The sequence below is a fragment of the Limulus polyphemus genome, unplaced genomic scaffold (assembly GCF_000517525.1).
Source record: "Limulus polyphemus unplaced genomic scaffold, Limulus_polyphemus-2.1.2 Scaffold3613, whole genome shotgun sequence".
In the NCBI taxonomy this organism is placed as follows: Eukaryota; Metazoa; Arthropoda; class Merostomata; order Xiphosura; family Limulidae; genus Limulus; species Limulus polyphemus.
Window position 1 is genome coordinate 3,461 of NW_013669223.1, and position 14,786 is coordinate 18,246.

The 14,786-nt window shown below is 35.4% G+C and overlaps 1 protein-coding gene across 1 annotated transcript in view; it reads left to right on the forward strand.

Annotated features, from left to right (window-relative positions):
• Positions 1-835: 835 nt before the first annotated feature.
• LOC106469688 (alpha-(1,6)-fucosyltransferase-like) overlaps positions 836-14,786 on the forward strand; it is a 23,585-nt gene continuing 9,634 nt past the window's right edge. Inside the window, exons 1-4 of the mRNA XM_022398266.1 lie at positions 836-945; positions 1,099-1,342; positions 10,603-10,789; positions 14,217-14,393. Coding sequence (XP_022253974.1) covers positions 1,222-1,342; positions 10,603-10,789; positions 14,217-14,393 — 485 coding nt within the window. The 5' untranslated portion in view covers positions 836-945; positions 1,099-1,221. The remainder of the gene's footprint in view (positions 946-1,098; positions 1,343-10,602; positions 10,790-14,216; positions 14,394-14,786) is intronic.

The following is a 14,786-nucleotide window of genomic DNA, read 5'->3' on the forward strand; positions in this document are numbered from 1 at the left end:
ACATTATGTGGCCAACGGCAACAATTTGAACTTATATATCACCAAATTTCTGTTCATGTAGTGATTTTTACAACAAAAATACCGTGTATTGATTATGTGGCAAAATTTAAAGATAATCAACTTTAATCAATTTTAAACATAATTGATAAATTCAATAAACAACGAATTAACACATATTTTAAACACGAACAACAACTAACGTGTATGGTGATTTGAGATGTCTATTTTTTCAGGCCATATATATGTGAAGCCCCCCAGTGGCACAGCGGTATGTCTGCGGACTTACAACGCTAGGATCCGGGTTTCGATACCCGTGGTGGGCAGAGCACAGATAGCCTGTTGTGTAGCTTTGTGCTTAAATACAAACAAACAAATATATATGAAACCTAGTCTTACTCTTTCGATTTGCTCTTGTATAGGGTTGAAAAAGAGGGGTAGAATTCCCCGAAAACGGTATAACTCAATGACAGTGATAAATCAAATTATAGATTTGGCTTCAAATTTTGTTTAGTATAACTAACATATTTTCAGATTTTAAGCATTTTAATAGACAATTAATGGGAATGTCTGACACCAGATGGCATAACTTGCGAATCAACAAAAACAAAATAACTCATAACGAAATGAAGAGGTATAAATCTGGTAATACTGAGCTAGACTTGACGTTACTAAATCTAGAAATGCAGGTTTTAATTATGCTGTTAACCAATTTTTTTTTGCGTTCATATATAAATTATGTACAAAATGTAGCGGCCGTGTAATCCCGTTAACACTCGGGGCCCTGTTAATAGCATAAATATATTGTACAGTGTTAATAACTCTTCTTTTAGAGTTGCTCTAATTGAGCTCAAGAAACTGGGTGAAGTTAACGGCCAAGAATCGTGGCGTAGAGAGGAGCACCGAAGATTATCTGATATTATACAGAGTCGGATCTATAACCTTCAGGTGAGTGGTTTCAAACTGTATTGAAAAAATACTCGCATAAATAAACAAACAGCTCTATACTGATTATAGTTATGCGTTTCGAATATTCAAAACGTTTAGTCTTGTGAATAATTTCTCATTATATTTTAACTAAATTCTCTGCTAATTTTCTAGTTTCCTAACGTTTGCCAAACCAAACGGATACTCGTTTGTGATCTGAAGAATCCTGCTGGTCTGGCTTCACGAATACACGACATCTTGTGGTGTCTCATCAACTCGTACCGATTAAACCAGACTATGGTGCTAGTAACGAAGCATTGGGAAAAATCCTTCGGCAAATGGGAAAAAGTCTTCAAACCTCTAAGCTCTTGTGATGTACCTCAACTGAAGAAACCTAGCCCATGGCCCGGCATTAACAGTTGGGTTCTTATTCATTATATATATATATATATATATATATATATCAAACCATTATTTGACAAAAGTGTGTGTGTGTGTGTGTTCGTTTATAACTGACGACTCGCTTGACCGATTGTCACCAAACTTGATATGTACACTTAGGGCCTCCCATGGAGTTGATATAGTAGGTGATGTTCTGATTTTAACCCTAGGTCATTTCCCTTGGGTCCTTATGTCTTCTTTACGCCAGTTAATATACATATATAGTTTAGTTTAGTTTTGCTCGAAGCGCAGATAGCCTTCTAGTAGCTTTGTGCAAGAAGTCAACGAAATCTTGCTGAAAGTACGGTTGCAATTTTTTTGTTAAGTGAAACCTCCATCAGCGTTATGAATTTTCTTACGAGCTAATATATCATTAGCTTTATCTGTACATTTATCTGTAGTTTAAATTATAGCTATCAGGGATATGGCTATACTAAAAGTTTACAGATGTTGTGTCCATTCTATGGACATGTAAAAGCTGAACAAATAAACAGAAAAAATAAATAAAATGTTAACGGAAAGTAGGGTGCGTTTCTACAATAAAAAATATACAAACAGGTAAATTGATAGATTTTTAAAACTGGTATTACTTTAGATGTTTGTTTACATTTATTGCAGCAACGATCCCTACTTTCCGTTAAAATTTTAGTTTTTTTCCATATATATTGCATTTTAAAAAATATGCTCAACTGTTTTACAGCTTCACTATTTTTAAAGTTCATTATTTTTAAGAGTGTTGATGATAAGCGAAACGATCGATTACGGGTTCAATATTACTCACGAAATGGTCCCCAGTAATCTCGATAATCGAGGCTCCAATCGAACGTAGCCATAGACTTTTATAGTACAGTGCTTCTCAACCGTTTCCAACATCATTCACCCGTATAAGTTTTTGATAACAGCTCACTCACCCTAGTTCGAAAAAAAAGACAAAAGTACTAAATAAAATGCAAAATTCTTTATTGTGACTTACATATACATCAGACTACAACTGGAATGAATACAACATAAAATAAATGTACTTATCAAACTATAACTAGAATAAATAATAATAACCAATTGCTTTCTCTTTGCTCTTGGATTTGTTGTATAATTGATAATATTCATTTACCCTGACATTCACCCTTATTGTGATCTCATTAACCCCAAAGTGAACTATTCATCCAGTTGAGAAACACTGCACTAGCAGACCTGATACTAAGCGTTGTGAGTTGGGGCTCACAATCGACAACCAGTTCAATGTAATGTAACATAGGCTGGTTATGTCAACCGCGTGTGTACTGCTTAGGATTTTAGACTAAACACACACTAATATACAAATTTTCTATAATGTTAATCAATGATAACATGCATTAAGTCGTTCAGTTTTCATGGTGTGTATTTATGGTTCACACAATAAACGGAATTATGTACAAGTATAAAAATTAATACTACACCTAAATTAATACTGGAATTAAAGCAGCTGTTGCAATGTTCACAGACAACATTTGCTGTAATTACACGTGAAAATAATCAATAAATGTAATAAAATACAGATGTAAACCAGTGGCATAGAGGGTTTTCCACTCGGGGGGAGCAGAAAATTTTAATGGGGGCTATTAAATTAAAAGGCTGAATTTCATCTAAATTTTTAATAAAATGGTCATTTATTTATTTGTATTAAATAATACAAAGCAAGTTTATTACATATAAAAGCTGAAAAATAATATGTGATCAACATGCATAATTTTTCAGGGGGACAGAGCCCCCTTGGCTACGCCTCTGATATAAACTGAAATTAATACGTTTTGGTTACATCTACATAAATTAATTCCAACATGATTTTACTTCCAGGCTAAAGTTGACAGCTTCTGTGTTTTCAATGACTTTGTGGCATTGTTTTTGTCATTAACAGGTTTGGTATAAATGCTTAACCTGGTGTTAGAAGCACTTAATGTACTTTTTTTTTATATAGTAACTAAGACACCACTATCCCACCCTCACAAATAAAATCTCCTTTGTTGGTAAATTCAATACTGGTTGCAATGACAATTTTTCTCTGATTTTCAGAAAATTTTGTTTATGTTTTTCCAAAACCAAACATTTGAGTACAGCATAAGAACCAATAACAATGTTAGTGAAAAACTGTGTAGGTTGTTTAAAACTGCTTCTGTCTATATTTCGATATAGAAGAAATGTTCGTCCAATTCCTTCCCGTTTTCACAAAGCATAAACTTATCTGAGCAGAGTTCAAGCTTGTCTAATTTGCATAAGATCGTGGGTACAACATTATGTGCCATTTAACCAGCAATGAAGATAATGCTTGCCATGTCTCTGTCATGAACTTCAACACGCAAAAAAAAATCATCCAAAACAGATAAAATCATTTTGCTCAGATTATTTAACCACGCACTGTCATGACATCTCCACAATCAATCATAAACTGCAGCAAACTAAAATCAACTTGCTGCCAAGTTGTTCTTCAGACTACACAATAAGTTTAACTGAAACATTATAATTTCCTGCAGACAACTGTCTGTACTGAGAAAATTGCCAGGTTGCAGTGATCCTATTCTAGCAATGCTTTTCAAGTAAGCGCTAAAATAAATTTAGTAATTGCAATATGTCTAGAAGCAAAATGTGTTTATTGTGAGAGATAATCTTGTCTGGCTTTGCATTTCAACTTCGCCCAGTTGTCAAAGCAAGTCATTGCCTTCCCGTATATACAAGCCTCTCGTCATTAACAGACCGAAAAGGATCACAGTCATTGTCTCGAAGATTTCTTTCTTTCAAAGGATCTTTAATATTAAAATATAATATTGAAAGTTTTCCACAGTTCAACAATTATCTCAATGAAAAATTTTTGTATCAAACACAGTGTCACTCAACTTTGTAAAAACAAGTGAAGAGCTGTAATTACTTTTTCATTGAACAATTTTAGTGCCAAACTTATTCCTGTCACTCAATGTTTGTTGGATACACAAACTTATTCCTATCATTCAATGTTTGTTGGGTACAGAGTCTTGGGGGCTAATTTGACTGATCGATTTTCTTCAAAATTGTGTAATGTTTTCAAGTCTCCAAAACAAGCTTCGCGAGCAACATTTCAGGATATATTAGTGTTTGTTTGGAATCGACTTGGTTAATCCAGTTGTTTCCGCATACATTTTAGCAAACGAACACTAACAAAAAACAACAAGGTCAGAGTTGAATCAAGTGGTTGTGGAATTGAAAGTTTTAGATCTCCACCACAAAATGTGATAAACATGCTTCGATTTATTCTGTTATCAGATAACTTACACTGTGCACAAGATGTAGCCATTTTACAGCAGTCTGTTTCAAGTTTGTTGTATTTAAAGTTACATCGGGAAAGGGAGTAACCATATCATTGTTCTTTGATAAAACTGAAGAAATCATAAATGACTGCACTGTTCTAGCTTGCTGCAATGGTCTGTTGCTTATAAGTCTTTGGATACTGCCACCCTCGAAACTAGCATTAGGTTTTGCATGAATTTCATAAAGCAACAAAGAAATTATTTTTTTGTTATAAATGTGCAGCTTTGTTTTTCAAGTAAGCCAGGTGTAAATATGCGTCGGGTTTGAGTCTGGGTGACGAAGTTAACCGCCTATGGTAGGATTCGTTTGACAATATTAGTGCACTTATACGAAGGTAACCGTATGCTTTTGGTAACTCGAAAAATAGTCGATCATCCCACAATATCATTTCTGCAGTGTAAATCTTACGAGACAGAGCTCTAAAGCTTCAATTGTTCCAGCAAGAAATGCTAACTAATCACGTGCTTCTCATCCACATCACACAATTCTTGCAACCAACCAATTGCCTGAGACATCTCTGACTCATTTACAAATGCATTTTCGTCAACATTTTTATAATGGCTAAGAATACTCACAAGCTTTGACCAAGGATCTAACCTATTGTCAAAAGAAAGTATCTATAACAGGCTGACACTATCTACTTCTGTCCTATCGCAAAAACATTTCACGCTCAAATCTGAGAGAATATTAATAAAATCTGTTAATCTTTGGACATTCGATAGTGTCAACAATGCAGCAACATAGAAAAATGTTAGACAATCAACCAACAAGACTCGACTCCAACACGATTGTCAAACTCTCCACAAAGACCGTCAAAAGATCAGATTTCGTCACTCTCATGCCATTGTTTGCAAGGCCTGCTTGTTCTGGTTGGCTAAAATTGCCTGTCTTTATTCAGGTGTTTTTATTTTCTTTGTTGGCTGAGATGACAGATATGTGGTAGGTTTGGAAAAACTGAAGGAAACTCATCATCAGTAAGCTTTGGAATTTCACGTGTTACATAAAGTACTGATCCATCTACGCGTTTCACACTGTCTTCAATCACAATGTATTCAGAAACGAAATATTTGATGCAGACTATAGCAGCTTTAATGAGTGTGAAATCCTTTCTTGATGTACAATGTAAGCACTTTGCTCAGTGTTCTCAGGAAAACGAAAGACAGTTGTATACTCCTGGCCACTTCCGCGGCATTTTCTAAAATTAAACATTTTAAAAGTTGCATTGGTTGTTTGTAATAATTTTGTTAAAATAGAAACAAATTAAGAGAAACAAGAGGTGATCCTCAGTAGCCACGGCACTTGAAATTCTTTTAGGAAGGATAAGAGTAAATTATTATTGTCTATCACTAAAGTTTTGACATGCTTCATTAAATATGTAGATGTAAGTATTACAGTATACATCATCCAAAATACTAAAACTGACGTAATTACCTTTATTATGAAAAACTGCACAACTCGTACTATTTTCTCCAACATGTCAACATGAGCATTCAAACTTCCAGCGAATGAGCAGCAGATGAGCTTCTGCCTGTAACGTCACAGCTATGAGTCGGCACTTAATATTGTGCCTACTAAGGTTTGAAAGGCTATGGCGTAGCCTAATAGTTACCATACCGGACTGTGAATTTTAGGGTCCACGGTTCGAGTCCCTGTGCGCTCCGTACTTTGGAGCCGTGGGTGTGTTATGAGAGTGACAGCCAAATTCTAGTTTTCGAATAAAACAGCTGAATAATTGTAATTGGTTGCTGTTCCCTCTTAATCTACTGGTTCAAAATGAAGGACGGGAAGCACAGGTAGCCCATTGTATAGCTTTGCACCAATTTCCAAAACAAATCAAAACCAAAATCCTGGTCGCATTTTCTTATTTATTGATTATTTTCACCTGATACCGCCCTGTTTCTTGAAACTGGTTACTCTACCTTTTATTTTAAATCTAACTACTGGCCTAGTAGAGACCTATCAATTAAGCGATTAGTATTTCATTATTGTTATGCAGAAATTTTAATCCCATTGGGATCGAGATAATGAATAGGAAAGCGTGATCTTATATTTGGCATCGTGAAAAAATAATAAAATATTTTTGTCTTGAAACAGGAGATATACATTGAAACTGTGTTGTCTTTTCTCGTGAACTCACGACTGAGATTTTTATTGGTACATCATAATTTATAGCGAGTAATCAGTTTAAAGTTAACTTACTCATAAAGCTTCACTCGGTGTAAAAAAGTGGTGTAAACTCAGTATCTGTGTAAAGTCATTCAGTAGTTGTAGTTCCATGTATTCCGAATTATGCTTTTAGAATGTTGTTTCTTAAATCGTAAAAACAAAAATAAACATCACCAGCAGCTTAATAAATATGTCGAGGACTACACTGCTGAAGTACTCTTGTAAGTACATTTTTCACTGAAATTACAGAGGGTTAATCGTAGTCTATTTGAACTATTTGTATGTGTAGTACAGTGGAGGGTCGCTGCATTATGCGAGCCGTTACACCACTGGTGACACCTGTTTATATTTTATTACGATGTAATTTATACCCTTCGAAAGTGCAAAGCCACAATGGATAGACTTATGGGTGGAGGTGACAAGCAAAACTAAGCATATCTTCTTAACATTAAGAAAAGAGTTGAAATTGACAATAATCACAAGCCAAAGATTCCCAAACTTCAGTCTCACCTCGAAATCAGCGTTTTGTTCTTCCGTTTTTCCTGAGAAAGATGGCTGAAGAAACTGAAATTATGGATGTCATTCAAAAACATACCTGTCAAGCCCACCAATGCAGTTCCAATTAACTTTTGTATTTCTGGCCTGTCCATAGTTTCGAAGTGATAGACAGGACGGATGGTAGCAAATCAACACCACTCATTGCCAACTCTCAAACTAATCCTGTCATACCAAATGGTAGGATTTTACCGTTACTCTTATAACACACACGCACAAGTCCCCCAAAGTGGGGACCGCTAACCACAAGTGTGTGATCAACCCATATCATGACAAAATAGTGCGTAATCACGGCCATTAGAATGAACACAATAAAGTGTGATTAGCTTAGATATAAGTCCCCTGATGGGTCAGCAATAACTTTACATACTTATAACGCTAAAATTCGGGGTTCGATTCTCCACGGTGAACAATTCGCCTGTAGTCCTTTATGTAGCTTTGCGCTAAAACAAATAAAATCTTCGTATAAATGTACCTCTCAAACATTCATAAGCGTTTTAGCAAGACTAATTGTACATGACTGTACTTTTGGGTGAGTGTACGATGTCGAATAGAGTTTCATAATTATTTCAGTTTCACATTACTTCCTGTTAGAGTTTTACGCAGTAGTTCAGCGGTAAGTTTACAGAGTGGTGACGCTAAAAACCGGGGTTCGTTTCTTCGCGGTGAATACAGCAGATAGTCTAATGTGGCTTTGCTCTAGAACAAACTGCTGTAGTTTATTAATATTGCATTGTTCTATTTATAAACTTAATTTCATGCTCTGGCATTATTATCATAATTTTCCTAAAACATGTCATGTAAATGAGAATTAAAATCTTCAAATGTTTCTACAGTATTTCGCTCTATTATACTTTTTAAATTACAATATAAGTCTAAATAGGTTATAATTTCATTGTACAGGTCACTGGTTAGGCTACATTTGGAGTATTATGTTCAGTCTTGATCTCTTTACTCGTTTGAATTGTTGGAAAGGGTTCAGAGGATGGCTACTAAAATGATGCCTGAGATGAAGAGGTTATTATGTGAGGAGAGAGATTTCTGAAATTATTTTCTATTGAAAAAAGAATTAGAGGGGATCTGATTGAGGTGTCTTAGAATGTAAATGGAATGGATAGTGTTGATGCATCATCTTTTTCATACTTAATGGCGAGAATAGTAGAACTAGGGGACACAAATATAAATATTGGAAGGGTAGGAGTCATCTTCAGTTAAGACAGTTTTATTTTTCGAACAGGGTAGTTGGCCTTTGGAATGGGTTACCTTCGGATGTTGTGGAGGCAGTAAATTTAAGTGAGTTTAAGAGAAAGCTTGATATCTATATGAATGATAAGAGCTTTATATATATATATATTAATTTGTTTATTTGATAGTTTTGGTTTTGTTTAGAAGATGGGACAGTTGGGATTGACCAACAGGTCCCTTATTGTCCCTAAACATTATGTTAAATTAGCCCGAAGGATGCCTAGCGAGTTAATATATGGGACTAAGGTTCCGAAGGTCCTTGGTTCGAGAACTGATGTTATTAAACACGCTTCACTCTTGCACCCGTGGGTTTGTTATAAGGGTGACAGTCAATTCTGCTATTCGGTTAAGAATAGCCGCTTTAGGCGGCAGGTACTGCAGACCAATTCCTCTCACTCTGGTCCGCAGTTCAAAATTAGGGACGATTATGTCAGCCTTTTGTATGCGTTAGGTATCGTCAAGATGAACAAACTTTTAAATTTCTTCCGAAAGCTTATTAAGTGAAATTAGTCTATTTTGATTATTCATTTTATGTGGAAAACTTGATCCAAGGTCTAGATAGCTCTTTGTCGGATTCCATAAAGAAACAGGCGCAAATTACTTAAAACATTAATTACTTTCAAGCATTGCGGAAAGGAAGTGTTTAAGTTGTCATTTTGCGGTTTCATAAGTAATTTTTTTGTATGACTCACAGTTAGGTAGTTAAAGATCAGGTGGAGCATGATGGGAATGTTTAGAACGGTTTTTAAATGACACAACCCCTTCATTGAGTTAATGCCCGTGTATTCAAACATTGGCGACGATATATTTGTCAGGTTATGAATAAAAGTATGATATTGGGTAATCAAATCAGACTACCATATGAAAACATTAATTTTCACGTGTTTTTGTTCTTAAAATTCGTAGAAGGATTTAAATGTTGTTGTTGTTGTTTTTTAATTTCGCGCAAAGCTACACGAGGGTTATCTGCGTTAGCTGTTCCGAATTTAGCAGTGATAAACTAGACGGAAGGCAACCAGTCAACACCATTCACCGCCAACTCATGGGCTACGAGAAGTGGGATTGACCGAAACTTATAACGTCCCTATAGCTGAAAGGGCGAGCATTTCGCGTGATGGAATTCAAACTAGCACCCTGAACATCAGGCCCTTGTATAAGGATTACTACCAATCTCATTTCATTGAAAGGGTTGAATTAAAGAGAAGATGTTCATTTTTATAACTATGTCAAACGCCCGAAAAGTTTCGAAAGTTTTCATAGCTCATATCAAGAGCAGTCAAGTGCGAACTACACCGTTTATTGCTACCCAAGGACTGTTTGACTTTGTTTTTTGTTTGTTCGTTGACTACATGTTAGAAACTATCACACGCAGCGGTACGATATTAGACATTCTGTAGTATGGGTAGATGTTATCAATTTTAATTTTAGCATCTTCTGTATATAAAAAACAAAACAGATGACGATATTACACGTTAGACTGCCCATTGTCCAATTATCTATGTTTTTCTTGATAGCTTTCCCAAAAGTGAATTATAAATATCTATATGTGTTTTCAGCTTAAATGTGTGTTATTCATTGGCCAGGAGAAGATATACAAGTATTAATTCATAGTTAGTACCTGCTTTCAGTGTTTCTTTATGGTTTGTAAATTAATTATCATTACCTTTTATTTATTGGTGAGGATAAGCATCGAACAATAATACTTTAAGTATGCGTTCGAATGTATACAGATATATAAGAGAACTGGTGAGTGTATTATGCTTAATTTACAGCGATATATTCACTTTAAGAAAACATAAACTAAAATTCCATTAAACGTCATACTGATTTTGTTTCAGGTTTGTTTTTCATCTAAAACGGGTGACGTGTATATTTTTGACATGTTTTCACGAGACAGTTTAGGGAAGTGCTGAAGAAACACGTAACATTAGACCTGCGTAATTTCTTTTCTCTCAGACGCTGTAAATCGTGAGTTGCTCAGGTCTCTGCCTGCGGATCTTCTTCCGTCACTAAAGCTAGTTTCCGACAGCCCATTAGCCTGGTGGTATGGTCAGTTTATCAAGTTCATTCTTCGACCCCAGGAAGAACTGCTAAGTTATGTGAAGACTATCAAAGGTTCAGATTTTATTCATCCAATTGCAGGGTGAGTGTAGTTTTGAAATTGGTTCTTTAGTATCGTTATTAAGAGTTTTTGTTCAAATATTCGTATCATCAGCGGCTTTTCAACTAAACCTAAGTATTTTTAGCTGCGGCATAGCGGTTCATAGAACAGCTTTGGTTGTTGTTTTTTTTTTTGGGGGGGGGGGTTCAAGTACACACTTTTAGCTCATAGCTCCGTCATCTCTTGGCCAAGTTCAGATCTAATTGTAGATTTGGACTCAAGAAGTCAAACTCTTTCGATTGATGTATTTGACTAAGCCCAATGTCTCGTAGATTAATTTTCTCTAATCCTGTCTAAAAGAATTTAAATATGAGGGTAGGCTGGTAGAGATCCTGATGAGTAATAAAATTTAATCGGGTATACGCGCGCCCCATGCTTGATATTGCTGACACGCATTAAAATATAACTAATAAAAAGGAAAAAAAAGGTCTGATAAATTAATTTACTCTAATCCTTCCTAAAATAATTTCAAATGCTGCGGCTATTGAGGATTCCCTCTTGTTTATCCTGGACCGAAGTATCATACAGTTTACAAGTAATTGTATTCTTTCATTTTTGTTACTTTCATTAATAATATTGGTTAGAGCATTTGGTGCACGTATTTTAGTATATATGTTTTGTAAAGAGATTATTTTGCATTGATAATTTATTACAGATGATTGAGTATAGTACGTTATACTAAATCCAGATGTACTTCCGCAGGGCCCCCGAAAGTATTCTCTTTCAAATATAAATAAAACCAAAATTAAGAGTAACAAATATTCTAATTTCTTGCTTTTGAAGTTCATATGTCATGCTGTGCTGTTGCCCACAGAGTGAATAATTCTTCTCCTGATTCATGGCATGCGCATGTTTTACTGACGTCACGACAGTACAAATTACAATGTTAAGTGTCCCTTATGTTACATCATTTTAGTGTCTACTAACTGGCTGACCGAAAACACAGTGCGAGTGGTTAAAAAAAGGTGACCATTCCAGACAGCCTTCGGTCCGCTTTCGGGGGGAATTATTTTGAATGTACGAATCAGCAATTCACGTGACAAACAATCGCTATAAAGTTGTGATGAAAGGGCATGTATCAGAACTTCAGTTTTAGTGTTTGGTCTTTCGTCAGTAGTATGTTGCGACCGAAAATTTATCGCTTTTGGGAATGGTCCGTAACAGCCTTTTCCGAACGCAAAATGTTCAAACACTCGAATCATAAAGAAATATGAAGATCAGATACTTAGAATTTCCTAGACGGAGATATCTCTTTTGCTTAATGAATTTAGAAAACAAAAGAACATGGACCAACTTGGGGCACCAGGACCATCCAGAAAGACACCTGCAATAAGTCGTACCCCAGTCATGGTAAGCAAAATGTGGCGTATTGTAACAGGTGAGAATCCACGAATACAAAGATCATTGTCATAGCCATCCGCATTCCCAAGACAATAGTATGCAATGTGATCAAGAGCAACGTCTGTCTAGAAAGGAGGCTAACAGAGAATGGGTTCACAAAAAATAGGCTTCCAATCACACTTCCAATTCAACCGTCACATACATTAGCTGGAGAAATAAATTGTTATTCTAGTACAAAGACATACTATACATTTTCCATCATTTAATTAAAAAAGTAAAATTTTCAACTCCAGTTATTAACGGGCCTAAATTTTATGCTTTGTTGGTCTTCCACGAGATAGCATAGTATTCCTGCTATTACATGTGAAGACATACTGGTTAAATCATTGAATGCAGAGCCTGTGGATTTTTATGCAATCATATTGTTGAAATGGACTCTAAGAAACCGTCGTCTTTATGCAATAGATGGATTATGGAAAGCAATAGGGAGGAGTACTATGCTTTTAATATTACAGTCTTTCGACGGAGTTTTTTGCAATGGAAACTATGTTGTGCAGCTATTGTCAGGATACACAGTCATCGTATAGAGTATGGCTGGAAGGGGTGAAGCTCCAAATCGTTTTAATATACACTTATCTCTATAGTTTGTACATTTAAGATTGTCCTAAATCTTCTAAGGTAGTCAAACTCGTGACATATTACTGGTTTGCGGCCGAAAATATCGCTATCAGTAAGGGTACCCAATTGATGAAACAATGAAGTGTAATATTTATAAGTAAGAGCGAAAGAACGGTATACTTACTTGTAAACAATAACAAAAAACTTCATGAACTTATTGATATTTTTCCTTTTAGTTTCTTTGATTATGATGATCAGAGATCATTATTACAATTTGTATTTAGAGTTGGTTCAAAGGTGTTTTAACTGTTATTTTTTTATTTTTATTAATTACTACTTTCCAGCGATTGTTGACCGAGACGTTCTTTGATTTGACCTCACACTTGTGTTTTTCGAAATATTACACAAATGTTAATACTGTACACAGATGTTATAATCATTTAAAGACTGTTACAAAACATCTGCATATCAAAATTTCCATTTAAGGCCGACTTTTCTGAGAAATAAAAGCCGGGCAGGCCTAGCAACTAGCGTTATTGACTGCGGAATGAAAGGCTCAAAATTCGAGCCGTCATATGCCATCAAATATGCTTCGCATTCTCGACTATGAAGGCGTTATAGCTGTAACAGTCAGTCTCGCTATTCAGTTAAGAGTAGCCACTTAGTGCTGGCACCCCTGGGGACTGTACTTATGCTACAAGAATTGTTAACATAGTAAAATGTATAATCAGACTGTTAAAATGAACTTGTAAAAGAGTTCTTTGATCCTTTCATATTTGATTGATTTTAACGAAAGTGGTGTTCGTGGAGGAAGGGTGAAGATGTGTTATGTGTTATAATCGTCTTCCGGTGGCTTGGCGAGAAATCTTAGGGTTTAAAAGGATTAGAATGCAAAAAAAAAATCGAGTTTCAATAGAGCACAGCTAGTTCATTCTGTAGCTCTGTGCTTAACAACAAACTCGTGTTTCTTCTCTATATTATACACCGTAAATTATTTGTTTTCTGTTGATATTTTATTAATGTTTCAGGACGTTGTGGCTTAGTGGTAAGTCTGAGGACTTAAAACACTAAAAAACGAATTTTCGTTGGGTTAAAAAATCATTGAATGAATCGTTGTCATAAATGTGAACTCGTACAAGGTTTTAATTCAGAATTTTCCAGGTTTCTAATGAATTAAAAAATAAAAGCACCTTTTAAATTTATATTGTAACGTGTTTTATCGTTTCAGATTTTACAATATTTCGCAGGTCCTCCGGTGTATTATCGGCACAGTTATAGATTTACAACGCTAATATCCGGAGCTTAATTCCCCACGACGGACAGAGTGCTCGATGGCCAACTGTGTAGTTTTACACTAATAAAACAACGTATTTTGCAGTTTCATATTTTACTGTGCTTTACAGTTTCATACTTTTACCATATTTTACAGTTTTATATCTTGCACCTACAGCTTACACGTTAGACGAACTGATAAGATTGGCACAGAAGCCTCGGGTTGGAAAGTAGAGGAATATATGGTTCACGTAGAGGACTTTTACAGTCAGTTGGAACTGGAACATTCTGTGCCAGTTAAGAGAGTTTACGTGGCAACAGATGATCCCAAAGTATTAAGAAGCTTACAAAAAAGGTATGGTGGAAAATATTTTTTACCTGATAAAATAAATCAGCTAGTAGACATTATAGCCTGTGAGGTTAAGTCCAGTATATTCTCGCGCGTGTGTGTGTGTGTGTATGTGTGTTTATTGATTTGATATAAGTCATTGGTTAGGCCACATTTGGAGTATTATGTTCAGTCCTGGGCTTCTTACCTCAGAAAGGACATTGAATTGTTGTAAGGGGTTCAGAAAAGACATACTCAGATGATACCTGGAATGGAAAGGTTGTCACATGAGGATGGGTTAAGATCTCTGAACTTGTTTTCTCTTGAAAAAAGAATAGTCAAAGGAAGTCTGGTTGAAGAAATTAACAGTGTTGATGCGTAGTCTTTTTTTCTTATTTAATTGTTTGTTTGTTTGTTTTG